The sequence below is a fragment of the Mirounga angustirostris genome, unplaced genomic scaffold (genome assembly GCF_029215605.1).
Source record: "Mirounga angustirostris isolate CCGP_5_RB_7025 unplaced genomic scaffold, mMirAng1.0.hap1 SCAF_2, whole genome shotgun sequence".
Classification (NCBI taxonomy): domain Eukaryota; kingdom Metazoa; phylum Chordata; class Mammalia; order Carnivora; family Phocidae; genus Mirounga; species Mirounga angustirostris.
The window spans coordinates 40,070,977-40,098,069 of record NW_026991710.1 but is presented as its reverse complement, the minus strand read 5'-3'; the positions used below and the strand labels follow the sequence as shown (position 1 = coordinate 40,098,069).

General features: G+C 39.5%; 1 protein-coding gene and 1 long non-coding RNA gene across 9 annotated transcripts in view; one reads left to right on the top strand and one right to left on the bottom strand.

Moving 5' to 3' along the window:
• Nucleotides 1–27,093, bottom strand: part of LOC135363589 (uncharacterized) — an 85,648-nt gene that overhangs the window by 24,001 nt on the left and 34,554 nt on the right. For 2 of the 3 annotated variants that reach the window (XR_010409392.1, XR_010409390.1), the window contains exons 6-7: nucleotides 10,801–10,877; nucleotides 8,869–9,781 (exon numbers count right to left, since the gene is read on the bottom strand). This is a non-coding gene — a long non-coding RNA (uncharacterized LOC135363589). Of the gene's footprint in view, nucleotides 1–8,868; nucleotides 9,782–10,800; nucleotides 10,878–27,093 lie in introns of those variants that run through there. The other variant, XR_010409391.1, reaches the window with a different exon arrangement.
• The window catches only part of TEC (tec protein tyrosine kinase), a 137,965-nt gene that overhangs the window by 86,800 nt on the left and 24,072 nt on the right, over nucleotides 1–27,093 (top strand). For all 6 annotated transcript variants that reach the window (XR_010409388.1, XM_045881188.3, XM_064584445.1 and 3 more), the window contains exons 3-8: nucleotides 14,797–14,901; nucleotides 16,426–16,507; nucleotides 17,168–17,296; nucleotides 19,007–19,047; nucleotides 19,971–20,143; nucleotides 23,851–23,916. Coding sequence is in view for 5 of the 6 variants with exons in the window: in XM_045881188.3 (XP_045737144.1) it covers nucleotides 14,797–14,901; nucleotides 16,426–16,507; nucleotides 17,168–17,296; nucleotides 19,007–19,047; nucleotides 19,971–20,143; nucleotides 23,851–23,916 (596 nt within the window). In the remaining variant the exon portion in view is untranslated. The remainder of the gene's footprint in view (nucleotides 1–14,796; nucleotides 14,902–16,425; nucleotides 16,508–17,167; nucleotides 17,297–19,006; nucleotides 19,048–19,970; nucleotides 20,144–23,850; nucleotides 23,917–27,093) is intronic.

Here is a 27,093-nt window from a genome sequence, read left to right as displayed (position 1 = left end):
GTCAGAGGGAGAAGCAGACTCCCTGCCGAGCAGGGAGCCGGATGCGGGACTCGATCCAGGGACTCCAGGATCATGACCTGAGCCGAAGGCAGTCGCTTAACCAACTGAGCCACCCAGGCGCCCTAGAGCCTTCATTTAAATGAGAGCTGATTGATTGCCTACTTCTGGCCCATTATAAAGTGAAGTTGTTTTGCTAAATCTTTGTACCTATTTTTCTCTTTGGTTGTATTTGTTGGTTTTTCTTTTATTTTTTAAAAGATTTTATTTATTTATTTGAGAGAGAGAGAGAGAGTAAAAGCAAGCACAAGCAGGGGAGTGGCAGAGGGAGAGGGACAAGCAGGCTTCCCGCCGAGCAGGGAGCCCAATGTGGGACTCGATCCCAAGACCCTGGGATCATGACCTGAGCTGAAGGCAGGTGCTTAACCAACTGAGCCACCAGGCGCCCCTAGTTTTTCTTTTTTAATCTATGATTTAGAACACTAAATTATTCTAGCAGAGAATTTCATAGTTTCTAAGTCTTCCCAGATTTCAAGTTCCCTGAGGGCAGGAAACATATTTTCTTAAGTTTTATTGAGGCATAATCAATATACAATAAACTGCATATATTTAAATTGTATTATTTAATAAGTTTTGATATATGTACACACCTGTGAAACCGTCGCTGTAATAAAATAATGAACATATCCATCATCCCCAAAAGCTTCCTTGTGCCCCTCTGTGATTCATACCTCTCCTTTTATTCCCATTATCCCTAGGTATTACTGATCTGATTTTTGACGCTAGAGATCAGTTTGCATGTACTAGTATTGTAGAATAAACAAAGTCATATAGCATGTACTCTTTTTAAGCTGGCTTCTTTCACTCAGCAGATTATTTTGAAATACATCTATTTTGTTGTGTCAATATTGTATTTTTTATTACAAATAGTATTCCATTGTATGGATATACCCCTATTTGTGTATCCATTCACCTCTTGATGGACATTTGGATTGTTTCCAGTTTTCAGCTATTAGAAATAAGCTGCTACGAATATTCTTGTACACATCTTTATATGGTCAGATGCCTTCATTTATCTTGGGTAAATATAATGGCTGCATTTTTTAATCTCTGTATCTCTTGTGCTTAGCATGTTGTCTAGCATAGAGTAGATGCCAGCAATTATTGTCCTAAGTAGTTGTTGGACTTTTCCTACATTTCTATGGTAATTAATAGGTAAGGCTAACTTATTTTTAAAAATAGCTACTTAAAACATTATTTTGTTTCAAGAGAAAGAGTAGTTCTGCTATTATCCTGTTTCCCTGTGTGTTCTGCAGTATTTTATGCACTATAGTCAAAACTTATTTGTCTACTCCTATATTTTTTGAGTTCTTGGAATATTTACTGAATTCCTCAATGAAGAAAGTGAAGAAATACTGTTATGTTTTCTAAAGAAATAATGTAAAAGCCAGTAAAATATTCAAAATTAAATCCTTCTTTCTTATTGAACTCTGTAACGAAATTAGACTCTATGTGGGGAAAAAAGCTTCAATGCTGAAAAATTTTAGAAATCTAATTTTTAAAGGCAAAAAATATTCTAAACTAAACTTATATTCATGATTACATTAGGCCAGATACTGTGCTGAGTGCTTTATGAGTTACCACAATTAATCCTCATGATAATCTAGGTTGAGTTATTTTAATATCTTCATTTTACAGATGAGGAAATGGAGACTAGAAGAGGTTGGTTAATTTGCATGGGGCCATGGAGCCTGCATTTAAACACAGGTTTGCCTGACACGGAAGCTGTGCTCTCAGCCAGTACGATGCATTGGCTGTGCTCTGTCAAAACATTAAGACTGCACTCAACACATTGTGGCATGGTCAGTAAGTTAATAAAGAGATTCTAGCAGGGTTCTCACTTGTTGCACACATTATTCACGTAAATTTCCCTGGAAGTTTTGATCAACTTGACAAGTTTCTTCCCTAAGAACTTCTGACTTTATTTTTATTATTTTTTAAAGATTTATTTATTTATTTTTTAGAGGGAGTGTGCGTGCAAGCAGGAGGGTGGGGACAGGCAGAGGGAGAGAAACAGACTCCTCGCTGAGCGTGGAGCCCCATGTAGAACTCCATCTCACGACCCTGAGGTCATGACCTGAGCCGAAATCAAGAGTCGGTCGCTTAATCGACTGAGCCACCCAAGTGCCCCATAACTTCTGACTTTATATTTAAAGCCACTTTTTATACTCTTCTCATCATTTTCATTGGCCAATCTGTTTCTGATTATCTTCTGTTAGGCAGAGTTCTCAGATAGACAGAAATATCCAGTCCCCTTTTCTCTAGCAGTGGAACCACCACATTGTCTCTGGAATTTGTGGCTCTCTGGCATTCTGCAGATCCAACAGACCCAAGATAATGCTTTATTTGTGATGACTCTTCTATTTCTTGCCTGACATTTAAAATAAGTATTGGTTGAGAACCCTCATTGGTCCTGGTAAGGCATCAAAATGGGGTGTGTGTGTGTGTGTGTGTGTGTGTGTGTGTGTCTGTCTGTCTTATTTACTACCTAGATTGTAAGGTCTCTGCAGGTGGGAAGTGTATCCCGTATCCTGTATTTCTTAGTTCTTGCTAAAGAGGTCTCGGACATCTCTCTAGCTGGAAATCCTGGAGTTACAGAGAAATTCATCCCCCAGTAAGATTTCACATGAACCTGGGAAGAACATTATGAGAGTAAAAGAGTTTTGTTAATCTGAAGTAATAAAATAATCAGAATCTAGTGTATGGTGACTCTGGGCTTCTATTTTTTTTAAAAGGAGGCTCCATGGTGGGTTAGTGTTTAGGTATGGCAATTAATACAATTAATTTATGTTTTAAAAACTGGAAAATTCATGGTTATAGTCTGATAAACACTTACCTGTTATTTCAGACTGTATGAAAGAAGGCTCCAGATATCAGCATATATACTCAAATTATAGGAAAATAGTCAAGAGAAATGAAGTATTTCCATGATATTATGCTTGCACACCTAAATATTAAAGTATGTAGTGGTGGTAAGCACCCTGAATCTCATGATATCTAGCTCAGTGTGGTAGACATACGGCATGTCATATACTAGGTGCTGGCCATGGGCTGTCCTCTCTGACAGATCTGCCATATGAGAGCCCCTTCTGCCTTTGTGACCCAGTTCCTGATTTTCCAGTGTTGTGCTCTTGACATTTTTGGAGAGATGGAGTGGTATAATGGTTATTAGAAGGCATAAATGAGTTCATTTATGTAAGTTCATGGGACAGTACCTGGCACATAGTGCTGTATAAGTGTTAACCTATTAGTGTGTCTATTATTCAAATATGTTTATTATTCAAATAACCTATTATTGTGTTTATTACTCAATTATTCACCCAGAAAGTCTCATCATTTCATACCTAAGCCATCAGATTCAGAGCCCAAATCTCAACACCGAGTTTCATATAAATTCTTACTGCCCAGAAAAATGTATACCTATACACCAGTCTTAGCAGTAAATGTGTCCAAGTGAGAGGTCTGCCCCAGAATTCAAATGTTGCTGTAAAAACCCATTCTCTCTTGCTGCATTTTCTGTATCTTATCAGTAAGGAATATTGAAACTAGGTGGGGTAGGAACAAGTAAGCATTCGGGAATTGTGCGGGAATGTGTATTTTTAAGGAGAGAGGGACCTGAGATTTATTTATTTTAGAGAGAGAGAGAGAGAGAGCGTGCACGGGAGTGTGAGTGGGTGGAGGGGCAGAGGGAAAGAATCCTAAGCAGACTTCCTGCTGAGTGTGGAGCCTGATGTGGGGCTCTATTTCACCACCTTGAGATCATGACCTGAGCCAAAACCAACAGTCAGACGCTTAACCAACTGAGCCACCCAGGTGCCTCAGGTAGCTGAGAATTATTATGTGTCACAGTCATGGGGTTTTAGCTGAATGTATACCTGTCGATTGATCTTGTCATAACAAGTCAATAACCCCAGTGTACTCTTTTATTTTTTTTATTTATTTTTATTTTTTTAAACTGGAAGGATCGCTTCCAGATTTTTGATAATTTTTTTTAAAGGTTTTATTTATTTATTTGAAAGAGAGAGACACAGTGAGAGAGGGAACACAAGCCGGGGGAGTGGGAGAGAGGGAGAGAAGTAGGCTCCCCGTGGAGCAGGGAGCCCAATGTGGGACTCGATCCCAGGACCCTGGGATCATGACCTGAGCCGAAGGCAGTCACTTAACTGACTGAGCCACCCAGGCGCCCCCCAGTGTACTCTTTAAAAAAAAAAAATTATTTATTTGAGAGGGAGAGAGAGAGCATGAGCAGGGGGAGAGGTAGATGGAGAGGGAAAGGCAGACTTCCCCTCTGAGCAGGGAGCCCGATGTGGGACTCGATCCCAGGACCCTGGGATCATGACCTGAGCCGAACGCAGTCGCTTAACCGACTGAGCCACCCAGGTGCCCCAACCCCCAGTGTACTCTTAACTCATGGAGCGGGAGGTATACCAGGCAGGCCCGGTGTTGGAGGATTACAGTAATAAGTACAAAATAACAGAAATCAAGGAATGTTAGCATTGGAAACGAAGAGATAATTTAACTCAGTGTTGTCCAAACTTCAGCCATTGTGCATCCTACTTACATGATTTTGGCATATGTATGTGCCATCTGTATAGTACTGTCTTATGCTTAATGTTTCCTGTAAATAATTTCATGTCTTTTTTTCCATAAATACATTTAATCTTGAAAGGAAACTGTATCCCTCAGTAAATGGAAATAATATATTATTATATTTTATTTATATATTATAAATCCAAATAAAAGGTAACCATGAAACTAAATACAATAAAAACAAATGTCTGTCCAAGTTCCACCTAAAGCCACCTCAGATACCACCATAGCTTACTTTGGGAAACACTGATTTAGTTCAACATGTTTCCTTTATGGATAGGGAATCTGAAGTATTAAGTACCTGAGATGTGGGATCTTCTTATTCTAGAAGGTGTTTTAAAAGGTAGCTGACTGCTGTAACATGCAGTCCCCCAAACCCAATGCCTTAACACAATAAAGAGTTTATTTCTTACTTACATTACATACAACTACCCTATACTTTTGATTCAGGAATCTAAGCACCTTGCATATAGTGGCTCTGTTGTTTTTTTTGTTTTTATTTAAGAAGAGCTTTTTTTTTTTTTTAAAGATTTTATTTATTTATTTGACAGAGAGACACAGCGAGAGAGGGAACACAAGCAGGGGGAGTGGGAGAGGGAGAAGCAGGATCCTCACTGAGCAGGGAGCCCGATGCGGGGCTCGATCCCAGGACCCTGGGATCATGACCTGAGCCAAAGGCAGACGCTTAACAACTGAGCCACCCACGCGCCCTTAAGAAGAGCTTTATTGAGATATAATTCACCTACTTAAATTCTGTAATTCAGTGATTTTTAGTAGGTTCACAGAGTCGTGCAACTATCACTGCAATCAATTTTAGAACATATTCATCAACCCAAAAAGAAATCTTTTTTTTTAAGATTTATTTATTTATTATTTGAGAAAGAGAGAGCGTAAGCATGCTCTGGGTGAGGGGCAGAGGGAAAGGGAGAGAGAGAATCTCAAGCAGGCTCCTGGCTGAGCGTGGAGCCACATGCAGGGCTCGAGCCCAGGACCCCGAGATCATGACCTGAGCCGAAATCAAGAGTCAGATGCTTAACCAGCTGAGCCACCCAGGTGCCTCCCCAAAAACAAATTTTATACCCATTAGCACGCCATTGTCTTGGGGTCTTCTGACCCTTCCACTGGACTTTCTCATCCAGCTGGATCACAAAGGAGGCGATGGACCATGGGAGATGGTATGCAAGGTTTTAGAGGACAGGAAGTGGTCTTAACATCACTTCCACCTGCACTCCCTTGGCTAAAGTTCATTCCTGTGCCCTCACCTAAATGCATGACGGTGAAAAAATACAGCAGAGATGGGCACCCGGGAAGAAGAAAACGTGGCAATCCGAGCTCACTGGCATCGTCTCGGCTCCAAAGGATTTGTAATCTTTGGATTGAATTTATTAAGTCTGGAATTCCTTGAATTTGGAAGTCTGTTACATGAAATTTATGAAGGATCCATATACATTTATTTCTACCTAACTCATTCTAATTTTTACTAATTTTATTTTATTTTTTTAAGATTTTATTTCTTTATTTGACAGAGAGAGCACAAGCAGGGGGAATGGCAGGCAGAGGCAGAGAGAGAAGCAGGCTCCCCGCAGAGCAAGGGAAGCCCGATGTGGGACTCGATCCCAGGACCCCAGGATCATGACCTGAGCCCGAAGGCAGTCACTGAGCCACCCAGGCACCCTAATTTTAAAAATTAAACTAGGTAAATCCCTTTTAGACTTATTTCAAAACATGTGTTAGTAAGTTTTGCTTTCAACTGTGATAAACATATCTGGTAATAGTTTTTAGAAGTGTTTTTGGGCCACAAGGGGGATTTGGGGAAGGGTTGCCAGAAGTATAGAAAAGTCCTAAGAGGGAATGGTTACTCAAGAAAAAACTTTTTTTTTTTTTTTTTTTAAGATTTTATTTATTTATTTGACAGAGAGAGACACAGCGAGAGAGGGAACACAAGCAGGGGGAGTGGGAGAAGGAGAAGCAGGCTTCCTGCCGAGCAGGGAGCCCGATGCGGGGCTCAATCCCAGGACCCTGGGATCATGACCTGAGCCGAAGGCAGTCGCTTAACCGACTGAGCCACCCAGGTGCCCCAAGAAAAAACTTTTTAAATACAGTGAAAAAAGTATCTCCAGAAACCTTATGCTTGTCTATATTAGCATTATCTTACATTCTGTGAGTTCAGAAATGGAATTTTCTGCCTTCAGATTCCTTATAATTTATAGCAGTTTTTCAATATCCTGTTTTTATGCTGGATATTATGTTAAAAACCATAACTGAACCATGTTTATGTAACTGCTGGCTTCTTTATGTAAAAATGCTGGGGTTTTGTTGTTGTTTGTTGTTTTGGGCGTTATTTTTTTGTAGTGTAAAAGCACTCTACAAAATGTAAATCACCTATGTCAATTATTATTATAAGTTGTTGAAAAGGGAGGAAGAAAGGTTAGGATGCCAAGTTTTTGTTTTTACTTTCTTTCATTTTTCACTAGAATTCAGCCCTTGGTGAAGAGGGGCATTTTATCATACCACCATCAAGTTGGAAATGCCTTTGAATTTTATGTATTCTACTTCTCCTGATGCCAGAGAGGTCTACATCAAAATTGTTCTCAATATCCACAAAACCCCCCGCCAAACCCATCTTGGGGACTTGTTTGTCATAATTAATGTGTCTTGCTGCACTTAGGCCCATTCTTTGAACTGTGTCCTGAGTGGAAAGGGAAAAGAACTACCCTCATGAATAAAATAGGCCTTTGGCTTGTTGGAGATCTTTAGTAGACTGCGTCATTTTCTTTCCTTTTCTTTTTAAGAATTGACTGGAACTCTTTAGCTGTGTAGTATTGACCCATCTGAACTTTCATTGTAAACAATTACTGTTCTTCTCCTTAACCTCAGCAAATGTCTGGTTGTAAACTCCTTAACACCTAGACATTTTGAACTTGTTTATCTCCATTGTGGTTCTTTGGTATCTGTGCCTTGCTGGTGGTAGGGGGAGGTAGAAATCCATCTTGATGAATATGGCTGAATGAAGGAACTGTCCTGATGGAATGCAGTGAATGTTAACAGCAACTTTGGTGCTACGCATCTGCCGAGGACTGCAGGTTCTAGGAATTTTGAATTTTCTGTTCTTAGTTTGATGGCAATATTTTACACAACTCCCCCAGAAATATAACCTGTGTGTCCATACATATGTATGATATTATATGTTACATATATGGGTATACACACACACTTTTTGTCTATATTTTTTGGGTAGTTCCTTGTCACTGAATGTGCCATGTCAGCAGCCCATTTCCCATCTCTGGGTTTACATTTAAGATGTTTTAATTGTTGTGGCCTATTGAGAAAGAAAGTGGCTGATCGAACACTGAACAATTTAGTGTGCCAGATGGAGGCCTAATGCTAGCATGGTGCTGTATGTACAAAAGCAGAGGTTCCCTGTAGTTGAAATTGAGAGAAAGGGTGGAAGTGATTGTCCCATAGCCCACAGTAATGCAAGCTTGTAGGTTCCAAAAGAACTGGCTTAGGGACAGAAATTCAACTCCAGCAAACACCCATCCATCACATTCAGGTAACGTTCATGTAAATCTTATTTTTTATATAATTTCATTTGTGTTTAATTTGTGAACTAGCTTTTGTCTTATAGGTATTAAGAGGTATAAGCATTAGAAATTTCCACTCATTTTATGTGTGTCCTTAGTTAAGTGATACCAAGTTACTCAAGTGTGTGTGCCACTTAAGAATTCAAGATTGGAATTAGACGAGTTCAAATCCCGGTTTATTGTGGGACTTTTGGTGGTTAATTATACCCTTTAAGCCTTGATTTCTTCATCTGTTAAATGGGATGACAAGAGTTCTCATACAATGCTGTGAAGGTTCATTGAGTCATCCACGTGCAGAGGTTCACATAGTGCCTGATTCATAGTGAGTGCTCTACAAGTGTTAGATGTTGACATAAGATAATTTTATTTTTTATAAGAGTCCAAAAATATTCCAGCTTGAGAGACCTGGAGTCAGGTAAACGCTTTAGTGTTTTTGAGAGCTCTGGGTTCAATCTGTGGCTTAGCCTCTTAGCCGGTCTTGTAACTGCTCATATGATCAGTTTCATAACAACTTCCCAGGGTTGTTGTGAAAACTAATTAATAGCAAATGCTGCATTTAGGGAGCGACTTCATATGCCAGACACTGTGCTAAGTACCTGTGTGCGTTATCTTTATTGCTGCTTGAAAGCTTAGCAGAATGAATAGTAGTGTCCTGTCCTGCAGACAAGGGAACTGAGAGGGAGGGGACAGAACTTGCCCTAGGCCATACACCTTCTAAGTGGCAAAGCAGAGTCTGGACACAGGGTCGCCCTGTTTCCACAGCTCCTGCCCCCTTCCTGAGATCCTATTGCAATGCAAGGGTGATTTCATCCAGCAAGTTTCTTCTGTGGCATGCAGCTGGGGATAGCCACATTAGGAATAAAAGCTGTGATGGGGAAAAGGGGAGGGATCATTTGCAATATTGGAGGAAAATTATGGTAGGTCTTTCACTGTGCCTAATGGGGACTCAGAGGCCTGGGGAGTAGGGTGTAGAAGGAGGACACAGGGTGTCCTGAAGATAAATGGCTGACTTCCCACATTTACCTGGGGCCAACAAATGCTTGTATATGTTTAGAAAAAATGTTACTTCATTAATTTAGGATTGATATTGATATTCTTAAAATACTGAGTATTCTGGAAATTAAAGGAAAACAGGGTACCTTGAAAGACTTCCTGGGGGATAGGATCTCTTGCATTTACCTCCCAGTTCTGCCATTCAGTTGATACGGAGTTTTAAGCAAGTTATAGTTCATCTAGATCTAGTTTCCCCATTTGTGCTGGTTTAGAAATGTGTAAAATGGCAAATACTTAACTCATTTTCAAGTTTGGTAGAGTATATAGAGTATATGCAAGAGAGGAGAGATACATATCCTGTGTTAGACCCACCCACACACGCACACATGCACATACACACAGAGTGTCATGCATACTTCTTTGCAGACTGGCTCAGCACACTGTTTAATGAACATCTGCTAAGTGCCAGGTAGATTTTTCAGCTTGGATGACTCAAACATGAGTAAGGTGATGTCTTGGCTTAATTGTGATTTTCAGTTTGGTGGGCAGGGTGAAGCCTGTAGAAATAAAAGGGAAACTTCACATGAAACATATAATGACCTTGGATATTTCTCCTTGGGCCACAATAGTAACAATAATGTATAGCATACTTCAGTAATCATGAAGTAATTTTCCTATTGAAGAAATGTTAAATAGTCTGAATGGAGAAAAAACTATATGTTCTATGTCCCTTCTCAGTGTTAACTCTTGATTCACCAGAGTGCAAAGACCAGGTGTTAAGGGGGCAGGCACATGGCTCTTTCAGTAACTCTTAGGGATCCCTATGGCAAGTCTCTTCCTCGACCTTGCCTGACCTCCTAGGGTTCCCTGAGATGTGGCTAGAATAAGATTCTACTATATATACACAACATATGTGTTGAGAAAGGCAGAATTCTCTTTACTATAAAGAAAGTGATAAGCATTGCTGAGTACGAGCCTCATATTGTCAATTCCCTTCAAACATTCCCAGTGGGTTGTCCAATAGTCAACTCAAAAAACATTTCCCAACATTATCTCAAACCTGATTCTTCTGTGTTCCCTGTGGTGATTCATGGTGTTGGGGTCTACTGGTCACTCAGACTCAAAATCCCTGAGGTTTCCTAACTCCTTCCTCTCTCTTAATCCCCACATTTAATTGATGCCAGAGTTATGTGGACTCTCTCTTCTAATGTTCTGGCATCCCTGCTTTCCTCACCTGATTTACTGCCATCGACTGGGTTCATGACCTTGTCATCCCTCACCTGAACAACTGCAGCAGGCTCCTGGCCAGCCTCCCTGTCTATCCATTCATCCCCCTGCCATTAATAATTAACGATTTCAAAAGCAAACCCCAGTACAGCACTTCTTCCAAACTCCTAAGTCTGGCATATAGGCATCTTCCTAATTTGGTCCCAAATAACCTTTTTGGTGTCATTTCCTACACTTCCCCTGAACCACTCTGAGCCACATGAATTTTTTCCTGTTGCCTAAATGAGCGCTTTGTTGTCTCTGCTGCCTGGAATTTTTTTCTCTACTTTATAAGAAAACTCCTACTTACCCTTTAGAAACCAAATCAAAGCGGTACTTCCTCCCTGAAACTTCCTCAGCTTCTTCTGGTCCAGTCCGTGCCCCACTCTGTAAACACCATGAGTTCACATGAGTTCATCATTCTCTGATTGTGAATCATTCCCTTCTTCTCCTTCCACCCAATATATTATTGTGAACTGCTCTTAGGGAGACCCCCAGACCCCTTGCATAATTTTTTTTTTTTAAAGATTTTATTTATTTATTTGAGAGAGAGACTGAGAGAGAGAGAGCATGAGAGGGGGGAGGGTCAGAGGGAGAAGCAGACTCCCCGCCGAGAAGGGAGCCCGATGCGGGACTCGATCCCGGGACTCCAGGATCATGACCTGAGCCGAAGGCAGTCGCTCAAACAACTGAGCCACCCAGGAGCCCCCCCTTGCAAAATTTTGCAGCTACAACACACAATGCTGTGCTTGGTGTCTGATCAGCGTTTGCTAGTGGGCTAGATAAAATCATGCATGAGCAGCTTATATTTGAACCTTTATCTGCAAACCCCAATATTCGTACAGTACATGAATAGATTGTATGTCCCAGAACATGAATTTAGGGGGCATAAGTCAACCCAGTATACAGGCTATCCTAAATTTTCCAGTATAGATTGACCTGCATTTAACAGCTGCATTTAATAGCAGGGGCAGGTGGTGGGTGGAGATGGGTATCTTGGAAACAGACCATATATAGCCTCCTGCTCAAGGGCTAAGAGAGCTGGCAGGTGATAAATGACCCCTGAGACCAATGTCGGGAGAATGCCATGATGTCAATAGTGATTTTCTCCAAGGTTGGGAGATTAAGGGTCATTTGATTCTCTTTGTGCTGTTAGTATTTACTAAGGTTTCTACAGTGAACATGTGTGACTTGTTAATAGGAGGATGGTGCTCTGGCAATTTCTTCCACCCATTAACTGTCACAGGCCTCAGGAACGGGGCAGGTGGCTCTGTCTGACCAGACCTCTTACCACTGTGCAGCAGGTTCTTTACAGGCTGGCCCTGCTCATCTTTCCATCCTGCCTCAAGCACCCTGTGCTTCAGCCACACTGGTCTTTTTTTTTTTTTTTTGCTACTTATTTATTTTATGTAGCCAACACTTACTGATATCATATTCTAGGCCAGACACTATTCTAAGCACTTGGCAAATACAACTCATTTAATTCTCATAGCTGTTATTATTCCCATTTTACATATGAGGCAACTGAGGTCATTCTGGATTATGTTTTTCTTCGTATGTGCTTCTCCTCCTTCCCTGTCATGTGCCGTTCAGTTCCTCCCTGTCACATCCCAGAATTTCTCTTCCAGAATTGGCATTGAAGCTTCAACTCCTCTGTGTCCATGAGCATCTTTTTAATATACAGTTTCATAAATACTGTCTGTCTTGGGCAAGTAATTTTTGATTCTTCTCTCTGTACAATGTGTCTGGTCATGTTTACCTCACAGAGTTTGTGAGGATTGAATGGCATTAACAGTTGAGCTGTCTGCTCAGGAAGTGAGCTTCCCTGATCTTAACCAACTGAGCCACCCAGGCGCCCCAAGCTTCCCTGATCTTGACCTTGTGCTCCTTGACACAGTTGCTGACACAGGACAGGTGTTGTCTGTGGAACCCTGAAGGGAAGGGAGAGTAGGAAAAACCAGGATGACCCAAAGTCAAGGCCACTCAGGGAGAAGAGAGTGGTGGCACTTTCAGATGCCTCATAAAGGTGTGAGTGGATGACAGTTGAGGAAAGACTGTTGGGTTTGGTCCCTGGTGACATTTTTGATACCAGCTTAGCAGGCTGTGGTGAGGTGGATGTAGTTGGCAAGTGGCTAAGGAGGAGGAGTGGGCGGGAAGGAAATGAAGGCTGAGGATGTAAGCATCTTCTCTTTCAGGAAGGGAAGAGGAAAGCGAGGGCAATAGCAGGGCCAGAAGAAGGGTTCTTGGTATGGATGGGAGAGGCCCGAATGTGTCTATAGGTAGAAGGAAGTTCCTCAAAAAAGCACGGCTGGGGATAATGTTCTTCTGTCTACCCTGGCTGAAGCTTAGTCCATGCTCGGAATCCTTGTTGCCCCGCTTGGGGACTTAGCTGCATTAATGCTGTTACTTGTTTGCAGCCTGGTTATCCCAGGGGCCCACTGGGCTTTGGGGTCAGTTGGGGTCCTTGATGAATATATTTAACCTGTCTGAGCTGCAGTATCCTTAACTTCTCCAAGAGACAGGATGAAAGAGAAGAAAAAAAAGATAAATCTTAGAATGCTTTTGATTTCTAGAGGGAAGAAGTTGGAGGGTGTGCTCGTGGGAAGGCTGTTCTCTTCTTCATAAAGCAGTGAGGGAGCACGTCTCCTGGGATGAAGGGAATGGGAAAGGTTTGTAGTTCTGATAAGACTGGTGTTCTCCATGGAGGCCACCGGGTTCTCTCAAAGGAGGTGAGGAGCCGCAGTCAAGGCCTGGGGAAGCATAGAGAAGAAATTAGGATTATCGTTGACTTTCTGCAGCCAGGTATGAAGGAATAGGGTGGGTGTAGATAGAACTGGTCACTGACAAAATTGTCAAGAGATATGTAGGACTCATGAAGGGGTTGGGGGAGAGAGGGAAGAGAGAGAAGAAAGAAGATACTATGGTGAAATGACCTCCAGAAGAGTCTAGTCAGCTGTCAGATGGGAGCTGGTGGCCTGGGAAAGTGGGCAGGTCTGAAAGTCTTATGGTGACAGTAAAAATGCAGAGCAGGTTCCTGAGAGCAGGACAGGGGGCTCAAAGGTTGTGACCAGAGGACAATTTTAGAATATTCAGTGAAGCAATTTTGAATGACCAGAGCCAGGAGGTAGCTGGGTCACCCCAAATATTACAGTGTTCTTCATTTCTCTGCTTTTCCTTCTATTCTTTATCATATGAATATCTACCATCCTCTTCCCAAAGATAACTTAAGTCTTTATACAGCTTTTTGTGTGGAATATATCAGTTAGTATTATTCAGTGAACCTTTTTTATTTCTACATTGTATTTGTAATGGTTTTTAATGGGTGTATTTTATCAACTTATGTTGGCACATGCTACTTTGTTTTCTTTTAGATTTTTCCCTTTGATGAATTTTCGGGTATGAGATTACTATGCTTCAGGGTGGAGGGAGGTCCTGATGTGTCCTTAGTTAATTGCTGCAGGCAGAAGTTCAGTGAGCAGAAAGAGAGAGGGGAATAGAGAAATAGAGTAGAATATCCAACAATAGAATCTGAATGGAAGTTTTATGCGAATACCTTAAGTCCACCTCAAATCCTCCTGAGTTATCTGTGTTGCAGGAGAAAAAAGTAACTGGCTAGAGTTTGCATCTTTGTTCAAGTACCTGGAGTTCTTTTTTTTTTTTAAGGTTATTTTTATTTTTTATTTATTTATTTTAGAGCTAGGGAGGGAGAGAGAGAGAAAGAGAGAGAGGGAGAGCGCATACGCAGGGGGGAGGGGCAGAAGGAGAGGGAAAGAATCTCAAGCAGACTCCATGCTGAGCACCGAGCCTTATGTGGGGCTTGCTCTCACAGTCCTGAGATCATGACCTGAGCTGAAACCGAGAGTCAGAGGTGTAACTGACTGAGTGCCCCCTCAAGTACCTGGAGTTTTGCTTGGTTTGGTCTTTGATGCTATTTTGGTGGGGTGAGGGAGTGGGGATGGAGTGCTGTCAACAAGATGTTGAAGAAATTGAAAAGATATATGTCTGAAAGGGGAAGGTGACAATAAAAGGGAGTTTTAGGGGCAAAAAAGTGTTTTGGGGGCAGGATAGGAAAATTTCATCTTTAGAAATAAACAGAAATAATTACTTTTTATATAATAATATTATTATTTTATTACAGTTCTCACAATGTTAGTATTTTGAACAGTTTTGACAATAAATGGAAACATGATTTAGGTAATTATTAAGAAAACTGTAGTATTTTGAATCAGTGATTTCATTAACAAATATTTCTATTAATAACATTTTTTCTTGTTATGATTGCCTCCCTTTGTTTTTCTTTTAACAGAAAAAATACAGAAAGGGATTTATTGATGTTTCAAAAATCAAGTGTGTGGAAATAGTGAAGAATGATGAGGGTGTTATTCCCTGCCAAAATAAATATCCATTTCAGGTAAGCTGGCATGTTTTTTTGCCACAGCATAATTCTGGGCTTTTAGTCATGCTTACTATTCAACATTACAGTTTCCTGCCATTGCTTTGGTGGTTGGTAAAAAATAAAATGTTTTGTCAGCTTTAGTGAGGTGCAGTTGACACATAGGAATTGTGTATATTTAAGATGTACAACTTGATGTTTTGATATATGTGTACATTATGAGATGATCTCAGTTGAGTGATTAACGTATCCATGACTTCACATAATTAGCATTTTCTTTCTTTTTCCCTTCCTTTCCTTCCCTCCTTCCCTCCTTCCGTCCTTCCCCCTTCCCCTTCCCCCTCCCCCTTCCTTCCTTCCCTCCTTCCCTCCTTCCTTCCTTCTTCTTTCCTTCCCGTGTGTGAGCACTTAAGACCTACCCTCGTAGCAAATTTCAAGTATACAATACAGTACTGTTAACTGTAGTCACCGTGCTGTACATTAGATTTCCAGAACTCATTCATGTTGCTTAACTGAAACTTTGTACCCTCTGACCAACATCTCCCCATTTACCCCTCCTCCCTGTCCCTGGCAACCGCCACTCTCTCTGCTGCTATGAATTTGACTATTTTAGATTCCACATAGAGTGAGATCATGCAGTATTTGTCTTTCTGTGTCAGAAGGGAGGTTTCTAGCCTTCTATTTCTTTTTAGCCAGTCAGGGTGTTTCTGCCTTGTGACTGTGACCAAAGGTAAAGTGACAGACCAAAGACAAAATTCTTGGGTTAGTTTCCCAGGCTGAATTTTATTACTAATATTAAAAATACTAAGAATAAGGCTTTAATTGCTCACCACGAGTTACCTCTAAAAGAGGCATTGTGGTTCACAGTTCGGGCTCTGAAGTCAGGATCCTGGTTTTCTGGATTGCCAGCCAGATGAGATGGGCAGGTTACGTAGCACAGCATTAGGGGGCACCATATGCCGTGTGTTCTGTATAAATGGTGCCGTATGGAGGTACACAGGAGGGGAAGGTCTGGGGATCAGCCTTAGTCTCCTCCTCTGTAAAATGTAAATACTGATACCTTAATGGTAGGATTAACTGAGTTAATGTCTGTAAAGTACACAGTCTAGAGTTGGGATAGTGTTTAATAAAGTTATAGTGGCAAAAGGAAGGTATAGCAATGACACTGACAGAGTAGTCCATTCATGTAAAATATTCAGAAAAATGCTAGATTAGAGTAATCCCTGCTACACCAAATTTACTTAAGGATCTTCAGTTAATTAGATCGCAAGAAATAAGATTCGTGAAGCATCTTGGCCTCTCTATTTTTTCCTCTATAAAAACGCAGTCCTTTGCAAAATGTGTATCCGATTTGATGTAGACATGAAGAAATAGATATGCTGTTGTAAGAAAGGAATGTAGGTTCTTTGGATCCAAAGTAATTGACTTTTATTTGATCATTTCAGAATCATTTATTGATGCCTCTGGTACCAAGGGCTCTGTGCTAGACAGAAGTGCTGTGTCTAAGTATTTCTACCTATTCCATCTTTTGTTTTATTTTAGGTTGTTCATGATGCTAACACACTTTACATTTTTGCACCTAGTGCACAAAGCAGGGACCGGTGGGTGAAGAAGTTAAAAGAAGGTAAAACTCATAATGAAATATTAACTGTACATAATTTTAGGATATAACATTGTTATCACTAGAAGAGAAATATGGCTAATGTATCTTGCATTTTTAATCTTTTAATCTACAATAAGTGTTTCTCTGAGGACCCTCTGCTATTGTGATACATGATGAAGACAACTTCCTCTTTTATAATCTGATTCCTTCTAGTAGTATGCACGTGGTTTCTAAAAAATGCATGCTTTCATTTAATGCCTAAAACATTTAAAGATGAGAAAGCACTGGGCTTTTATGATAATAGAATTTTATTTTCTAAGAAATGGCCTATGTAGTCAACATTTGGTGTGGATGATGACTTATGCGTAGAGTGTCTCAATGGGTGATTTGTTCTGCACAGTCCTCATCCCTTCTTCTGCAGAACAGAATGGTGTGGGCTGACTTGTGTGTTTATCCATCATGGTACAGCAGAGGTCACTTCTGCTAACAAGGATGCTTCATCAAAATAAGGTGGAAGAGAACCATATGGATTTTCTGAATGCTGGGTTGTATGATGTTATGAAGGTGTTTTCATAATAAACGTAATATCTGAGAAATAGAGAATGATTGACAGTGTTACCTACAAAATGTTCTGTCATCTGTTTTATCTCACTAATCATTTAATGTTTCTATGAATTACAGAAATAAAGAACAACAATAATATTATGATTAAATATCATCCTAAATTTTGGGCAGACGGAAGTTATCAGTGTTGCAGACAAACTGAAAAATTAGCACCTGGATGTGAAAAATATAACCTTTTTGAAAGTAGTAAGTATTTATTTTATAATTATATTATGTGCAGGATATACATACTATTGGTATAGTGTGAAAGTGACTTGGTTTTGATTCTGATGTTGGTTAACTATAACCTTTACACCTTCTAGCACCGTGTAAATGTAGGGTGGGTGTATTTTGTATGAATAATTATGTTTATTTAGCAGTGGGGCCATCTCATGGAATCAAAAGGTCTATTTTCAAGAGCTTTTATCACAATATGGAAGCCTGCTCAAAATGACTCTATTAAAAGCATGAGCTTAATGTGGCACCATCAGCAGCTTTTTTCTTTTCAGCTTTATTGAGGTACAATTAGCAAATAAAATTGTAAGATATTTAAAGTGTACAGTGTGATGATTTGGCATACTGATGCATTGGGGAAGGATTCTTCCCGTGAAGTTAGTTAAGACATCTATTACCTCACATGTGTACCTTTTGGTGTATATGTGTGAGAATATTTAAGTTCTACTCTCAGTACATTTCAGTTATACATTACAGTGTTACCAACTAGAGTCACCACGTTATACATTAGACTCTCAGGCCTTATTCATCTTAAAAGTGAAAAGTTGTGCCCTCCACCAACATCTCTATCTCCCTCTCCCCAACGCCCATCTCCTGGCAACTACTTTTTCTACTCTCTGTTACTTGGGTTTGACTTTTCTTTTAATTTTAAATTCCGCATATAAGTGAAACCATGTGGTATTTGTCCTTTTTCTGTCTGGCTTATTTCACTTAGTATAATACCTTCCAGGTTCATCCATGTTGTTGCACATGGTAGGATTTCCTTCTTTTTAAAGGCGAGATAACATTCCATTATATATATATACACACACACACACACACACACACAGTACATTTTCTTTATCATTTCATCTGTTGATGGACATTTAGGTTGTTTTCATACCTTGGCTGTTGTGAATAATGCTGCTATGAATGTGGAAGTGCAGATATCTCTTCAAGGTACTGCTTTCCTTCCCTTTGCATATATACCCAGAAGTGGGATTGCTGAGTCATATGGTAGTTCTATTTTTAATTTCCTGAGGAACCTCCATACTGTGTTCTCCCAGCAACAGTGCACGAGGCTTTTCTCCACACTCTCCCAGCATTTGTTACCTCTTGTGTTTTTGATAATAGTCATTTTGACAATTATGAGGTGATATCTCATTGTGGTTTTGATTTGTATTTCCCTGATGGTGAGTGATGTTGAGCATCTCGTAATGTAGCTATTGGCCATCTGACTGTCTTCTTTGGAAAAATGTCTGTTCAGGTCCTTTGCAACATTTTTAATTGAGTTATTTGAGTTTTTTGGCTATTGAGTTATAGGAGTTCCTTGTATATTTTGGATATTAACCCCTTATCAGATATGTGATTTGCAAGTGTTTTCTCCTCTTCTGTGGGCTGCCTTTCCATTTTGTTGATGGTTTCCTTTGCCGAGTGTAAGCTTTTTAGTTTGTCGTAGTCTCACTTGTTTACCAAGAATAAGACATGGCCCCAATCCCTCTGGCATTTTTAGTCTGCTCAGGAAGGCAGAAAACAAACCAGCTTCGAAAGCATTTTAAATTCTTCTCTGAAATAGTGATATAAGCAACATGTACCAGAATGAGAGAGTCCAAGTAGATTTCTCATCTATGTGTTTTCACTTTTTGTTAAAACTTTCAATCGTTGGAAGATGGCATTTTGACCTATTTTTGTTGTCATTTTCAGGTATAAAAAAAGCATTACCTCCAGCACCAGAAAAAAAGAAGGTAGGTGGTCTTTACCTTTTGGAAATATTTACAGTTTTAATAAGTAAGTTTATATTCATTCACATGATTCTGTCCCCCTTCCCCACCATATCATATCAGAAACCAATATGCTAAGGATTTTTAAATTTTTTTTGGTATCAAATAATATTAATTTAACTATATCACAGATTATCACTGGGGCCCTCTCTTCATCTGGCATTTTGCTTATATTTTGGCTTCAAGAACTGTAAAAAAGGTATGGGACTTTAAAGGAATATTTCAGTCTTACGACCACAGTATTATGTCAAAAAAGTGAATTCAGTGATTTAATGATATGCCTTTGAAGAGTGGGGTATGGTTGGAAACACATGTACTTGGGACTCAGATAGTACCCCGTGTGAATCTGGTATAAGTGACTTTGGGTGGATTACTTAAACCATTGTTTCCTCAGTTGTAAAATGGGAGTTATACCCTCTATTTCATAGAATCAGTATTAAGAATAAAAGAAAAAGTGTGCTAGGTAGTAGGTGCGTGCCTTGCACATAGTAGGCACAAAGAAGTGCAAAATGCTCTGATTGAGAGGAGACCCGATAAAAGACTCACTCTCTAATGTGTCTTTTCCCCTTTGCAGGCCCCTGGAATGGTGGGTCCACCTTTAGTCCTTTGGTTTCTACTCACATAACCCTGGAAGGCTAGCCCTGACACCGAGCAGAGGCTCTTTGATGTTTAAAGAGGGTTTTTGCTCATGCCCTATATTCTGAAACCCATGAGAAGTCCGGTAGCACCAATATCATCAAAGTCATGGGAGGGTTCCCCAGATTGTATTAGGTGGACTTGAGGTTTCCACTTTATTCTCTGGTGGTGTGTGAGTCATTTAGTGTTTTGCTTCACATCCAGTTTCAAAGAGAATGACTACATCTTCATATGTTGTCTCCTTTTCTTAGCGAAGGCCTCCCCCACCAATTCCACCTGAAGAAGACAACAGTGAAGAAATCGTTGTAGCCATGTATGATTTCCAAGCAACAGAAGCACATGATCTCAGATTAGAGAGAGGCCAAGAGTATATTATATTAGAAAAGAATGATGTTCATTGGTGGAGAGCAAGAGATAAATACGGGTAAGTATCCCCTCTGTGTATGACACACAGCGGGTGGGTGGGAGTTATGGGCTGAGTGCTGAGTCTAACTATTATGTAATGAGACTAGTTCAGTCAACAGTAAATCAAAGTACACATTATTACTTTGCAGTAACACAATGTATTCTTAGTAATGACTCAATAAATGCAAATGGATCAACTACTTCTTTCCAGAAATTAGAATGCATTACATTGGTCTCTTTCTCATTCATTATTTGTTTAATTAGATTATTTTGATCTTGGGAGAATGACATTTTAGGTTTTTTCCCCTGAGGTAAGTAATCTTACATTTTTCTAAGAGAGAGAATGTGTGTGTCTGTGTGTGTGCGGGTGCACACATATGTGCATGTGTGTGTGTGTGTGTGTATATATATATATAATACATGTATAAAATACATATATACACATAAATGCAAGAATTTTTAAAATGGGGTGCCTGGGTGGCTCAGATTGTTAAGCGTCTGACTCTCAGTTTCGGCTCAAATCATGATCTCAGGGTTGTGGGATCAAGCCCTGCGTTGGGATCTGCACTCAGTATGGAGTCTGAGATTCTTTCCCCTCTCTCCACCTCTGCCCTCCTCCCTACCCCCCGCTAGCATGCGAATGCTCTTTCTCTCTCTCAAATAAATAAAATCTAAAAAAAAAAAGAAAGAAATTTAAAAACAAGCATTATTTAGACAAGATAAGTTTGGATTTAAAGGAACAGTCCTTTCAACTTTATTATTTGGTAAGTGATTAGTAAATATGGATAAACGTAGGGGATGAGTATCTTTTAGGCTTCATTAAAGAGACTATATCCTGTGTTTACCTCTGAAATATAATCCTGCTTATATTCTGAGTTCCTGTGGATAAAAAGAAGAGGACTTTTTGTCCTGGCCAGAGCATACCTTCCCTCCAAATCTGCTTTCTCACCTCCTTGCCCCATCTCCCAATTCCAATTCTCTATTCCTCACTTCACTTCTGGACTGATTTACCAATCCTCCCAATTGTTTTTTTTTTTTTTTAGAGTATTTAAAAGTAAATTCAAATCATTCTGTCATTTTACCTCTGAATCTAACTACTAAAGATGTTTTTAAACAACTGCTATGTCATTATCATACTTAATAATAATTAAAAAAATACCATCTATAGACTTTACCCTAACATTTTCAGGACTGGAGGAAGAGTATAAATGAAAGCGCACATATCATTTATCTAAATATTTTGAAGCCCTAAGTCAAGCTTACAAACTGGTAAATAAAATAACATTTATCCTCTAACTTAACAAACACACCTTCAAAATGACAAGGAAGCAAGGTTTGAATTAGAGTCCCATGCCAGAATGTGACAGTGCATGGAGGGCTGGCTCTCTGAGGTCCTCTCATTCCCTTCTACCCCAGCTCCATCCCACATGCACCATGTGGATTTCCCAGCCATACGGACAAGCTCTGTCCACATCGCTGGCAGAAGCCACTCCCCAACTTGGCCACTCCTTGGACTTGGGCTAGAAGGAGTTGCACGTAACCAGCATAATTTGCTTTTCAGAGTATAAGGTGGAAAGGTCTGTGTTGGCCTTAGCAATGGACAGAGAATTTGGGGGGTCCTAGTTATCCAGGTGATGGTCTAGAAGAGGGCTAAGGGAACATGGACTTTAGCATGCTCTTGAAAGTGTGAGGTCATGGCAGGGGCCCCTCTGGTCTAAGGATGGTACCAATTACATAATTCCATTTTCCCCTGATTAGCTCTAAGATGTTTTTATGCAACTTAATTAAGATTAAAATAAGGTCCAGATACTGCATTTTGGCTTGGCTGATATGTCTCTTATTCTACAACAGTCCCCATCCTTCTTTTTTTTTTTTTCGAAGTTTGATTTATTGATGAAACCAGATCATTTACCCTACGAAATGAGCCATAATCTAGATTAACCTAATTGCTTTCACATGGTATCATTTAATGTGTCTCTGTGTCCTATATTTCCTATAAATTGTAGTCTAGAGGCTTGATCACATTAGAAATTGATATCTGGTTGTCCCACTTCTAATGATGTGAAGATTGCTCAGTGGTCCAGGTGATGATAAAGTTCTTCATCAGGGTTTCACCTAATGATTTTGGCATTCATTAGTGATTACTGCTTAGATCCATTATTTCATTAGGGATTGTAAGATGGTGATTTTCTAACTCTGCATTCTGTCTGTATTTATTAATTCTCTAGAGAAGAACTATCTCATCAATCAGTTCATTTGGTTTGTGCAGCAAAGGCAAGAGAAATGTTTGATTTTTTCCTTTTACCAATTTTCAGAATGATGGGTTGATGACTGAGCCTCCTCACCTTATCAGTGATAACAATGGTAACCAATAATTGTTTTAAGGGTTATTATGGATGCATATCGCAACCATTGCAGTCATTATTCTTTTTGATTGAATTGACCCATCTTAGGTCAGTGGTAGCTGGTTTGGGACCTCTTTAATCTTTCTTAGTTTCCTTGCTTTCTGGGTAAAATAAGACAGCTCAAGTTCATCTGGTATTTTTTCCTGGCCAAACCTTCAATGTGCCATTTTTCCAAGGAATGCTGGCTCCTTTTAGTGAGATAGTGTTTGGACAACAATTGGGGTGCTAGGATTCTAATTACTCCTAGAGTGTCTTTGTTTCTGGGCCTTTCTCGGTGCAGCAGAGCTACATATATGTACTTGTGTGTGTGTGTGTGTGTGTATTATGAGTTCCTACTAATAGTTCAAATTCAAATTTAAGATTACAAGGATTTTACTCAATTTTTAAAATTTTATACACATGTCTTTTATTTTACACTAAAATCTTGACTCCTACCAAGATTCTACCTATTAGGATTGCTTCCTTTTTTATTTAAAAAATTTTTAAGTTTCACTGAAGTATGATTGACAAATAAAAAATTACATATGTTTAAGGTGTACATCATGATGTTTTGATGTATGTATGCATTTTGAAATGATTTCCAAATCAAATGAAAAGAGCCCTCATTTGACACAGTTTTCTTTTTGTTTGTGAGCATTTGAGATTTTCTCTAGCAAACTTCAAGTATGAGGGCTTTTTCAACGGTAATGTGTGTAAGAGTCATCTGGGGTAAAACTGAAGTTTCCTTGGCTTCACATAGGCCTTCTCATTCAGTTCTCTTGGGGTATGATCCAAGAATTCACCTTTTTAGCAAGTGCTCCAGATGATGCTGATGTAGAGGTCAGGGATTACCCTCCGTGAAATAGTACTCTACACGGACTGTTGGAGTATTGGCAAGATGGGTACTTTTATCTGACACTTTAACTTTTCTGAAATCGTGATTTCTTTCAAACATCCCAAGAAATTGTGAATTCAGGAGAAGCATCATGGAATATTAGGAAGGGCTCTGAACCTATCATAAGGTCAGATTTTAAGTTCTGGCCCTGTTACTGGCTAGCTTTGGGACCTGGAGAAAGTCCCTGAATCTTTCCAAGCCTTGGTTTCCCCATCAGGAAGTGGGGACAGTTGTGCCTGCCTACCTCAGAATTTTAGGGAAGGTCAAATGAGGAAGTAGTTTGAAAAGCATCAGATGCTATAGATACATTGAATTATTGGGGGTTGACTAGTTTTTCTTAAAGCTTTAGGTAATATAGTGCTTTAATATTTTCACAAAGGCAGTAATTTTTCTTTTAATAACCTCTCAGTAAAATAATTTCAGTTTACCTATTTTCCTTCTTTCCAGGAGTGAAGGTTATATCCCAAGTAATTATGTAACAGGAAAGAAATCAAACAACTTAGACCAATATGAGTAAGTAAATGACTATTTTATAAATATGGAGAACCAAAAAATGTTTTCATTTTCCTAATTATGTAAGACATTTTGGAGATTAATGGGTATCTTTCATTAACTCAGTTGTCTAGAGTGGTAAAAGATGTTGTGAGAATTAGTTTCTATAGTACACATTACCTGAAAGTACTATGTATGAATGGAATAACACAGGCAAATACAATTGAACTGATTGTAAACAAATCACAGCTTAGCTGACTTTGAAATACAGATTATTGTTCATTCATTCAAGAAATCAGAATACAGTTTCTAAGAGCGGTCTTTAAAAAAGCATGTTTGTGCGCGCCTGGGTGGCTCAGTCGGTTAAGCATTTCCCTTTGGCTCAGGTCATGATCCCAGGGTCCTGGGATCAAGCCCCACATCAGGCTTCCTGCTCAATGGGGAGCCTGCTTCTCCCTTTCCTTCTGCCACTCCCTCTGCTTGTTTTCTCTCTCTGTCAAATAATTAAAATCTTTAAAAAAAAAAAAAAGTAAAAAAACATGTTTGTGGGGCACCTCGCTGAATCAGTCAGTAGAACATGTGACCCTTGATCTTGGCATTGTAAGTTTGAGCCCTGCATTGGGTATAGAGATTACTTAAAAACAAAATCTTAAAGTTTGTTTCTTTTTTCTAGCTATAATAGCAATATATGATTGCTGTTTTAAAATTGTTTGAAAATACGAAAAATGTTAATAACAAAAATTACTCATAAATCAATTAGAGTTGACCTCTTAACATTAGCATTTCATTTCAATTTTTTTTTTTTACTATTTTTTAAGGAATAGAATCATGCTATGTATGTGTTATATCCTCTTTATTCTACTTCACAGTGTATTATGAGTGTGAGTTTTCCTCATACCATTAGATATTCTTCAAAAACATTTTCATAACTGCATTATATTTCATTCAGTCATAAATTCATCAAGTATTTACAGAGAGTTTAGCATGTGTAAGGCACTGTGCTAGGCCTTAGCGGGTACAACCAGGCACGTGACACACGGATGTACAATAATTTACATAACCATTTTCTTATTTGTACGGCATTGTGGTGTTTAGCATCTTTGCTGTATAATAATAACTGAGATAACCTCTTTCTGCTTATTATCATAAACTAGATCTCTAAAAATTTATGGACTTGGCTAATGGCTAGTTACAAACTTGTTAAGGCTCCTAATTCATGCTGTCAAATTGCTTTCCAGAGAAGGCAATGGGTGTACTATTTTTATGCCCACTAGCAGTGCATGGCCAGGTTTTAATGAGAGGCTCATATATACCAAATAGACTTTTGTGATTATTCTGAGGTGGTCATTCTGAGGCTTCCTTCACTTATTTAAAAGCACCACCGCCAGACATACCTCAATATCATAAAAGCCATCTATAAAAAACCCACAGTGAATATCATTCTCAATGGGGAAAAACTGAGAGCTTTCCCCCTAAGGTCAGGAACATGGTAGGGATGTCCACTATCACCACTGCTATTCAACATAGTATTGGAAGTCCTAGCCACAGCAATCACACAACAAAAAGAAATAAAAGGCATCTGAATCAACAAAGAAGAAGTCAAACTCTCACTCTTTGCAGATGATATGATACTTTAGGTGGAAAACCCAAAAGACTCCACCCCAAAACTGCTAGAACTCATACAGGAATTCAGCAAAGTGGCAGGATATAAAATCAATGCACAGAAAGCAGTGGCATTCCTATACACCAACAACAAGACAAGAAAGAGAAATTAAGGAGTCGATCCCATTTACAATTGCACCCCAAACCATAAGATACCTAGGAATAAATCTAACCAAAGAGGCAGAGGATCTGTACTCAGAAAACTATAGAACACTCATGAAAGAGATTGAGGAAGACACAAAGAGATGGAAAAACGTTCCATGCTCATAGATTGGAAGAACAAATATTGTGAAGATGTCAATGCTACCTAGAGCAATCTACACATTTAATGCAATCCCTATCAAAATACCATCCACTTTTTTCAAAGAAATGGAATAATCCTAAAATTTGTATGGAACCAGAAAAGACCCTGAATAGCCAGAGGAATGTTGAAAAAGAAAAGCAAAGCTGGTGGCATCACAATTCTGGACTTCAAGCTCTATTACAAAGCTGTAATCATCAAGACAGTATGGTACTAGCAATAAACAGACACATAGATCAGTGGAACAGAATAGAGAGCCCAGAAATGAACCCTCAACTCTATGGTCAACGAATCTTCGACAAAGCAGGAAAGAATATCCAATGGAAAAAAGACAGTCTCTTCAACAAATGGTGTTGGGAAAATTGGACAGCCACATGCAGAAGAATGAAACTGGACCATTTCCTCGCACAACACACAAAAATAGACTCAAAATGGATGAAAGACCTAAATGTGAGACAGGAATCCATCAAAATCCTTGAGGAGAACACAGGCAGCAACCTCTTTGACCTCAGCCGCAGCAACTTCTTTCTAGACACATTGCCAAAGGCAAGGGAAGCAAGGGCAAAAGTGAACTCTATGGGGACTTCATTGAGATAAAAATCTTTTGCCCAGCAAAGGAAACAGTCAACAAAACCAAAAGACAACTGACAGAATGGAAAATATTTGCAAATGACATATCAAATAAAGGGCTATTATCCAAAATCTATAAATAACTTATCAAATTCAACACCCAAAGAACAAAAAATCCAATCAAGAAATGGGCAGAAGGCATGAACAGACATTTCTGCAAAGAAGACATCCAGATGGCCAACAGACACATGAAAAAGTGCTTAACATCACTCGGCATCAGGGAAATACTAATCAAAACCACAATGAGATACCACCTCACACCAGTCAGAATGGCTAAAATTAACAAGTCAGGAAATGGCAGATGTTGGCGGGGATGCAGAGAAAGGGGAACCCTCCTACACTGTTCTTGGGAATGCAAGCTGGTGCAGCCACTCTGGAAAACAGTATGGAGGTTCCTCAGAAAGTTGAAAATAGAGCTACCCTATGTCCCAGCAATTGCACTACTGGGTATTTACCCCAAAGATACAAAAGTAGTGATCCGAAGGGGTACGTGCACCCCAATGTTCGTAGCAGCAATGTCCACAATAGCCAAACTATGGAAAGAGCCCAGATGTCCATCAACAGATGAATGGATAAGGAAGACGTGGTGTATATATACAATGGAA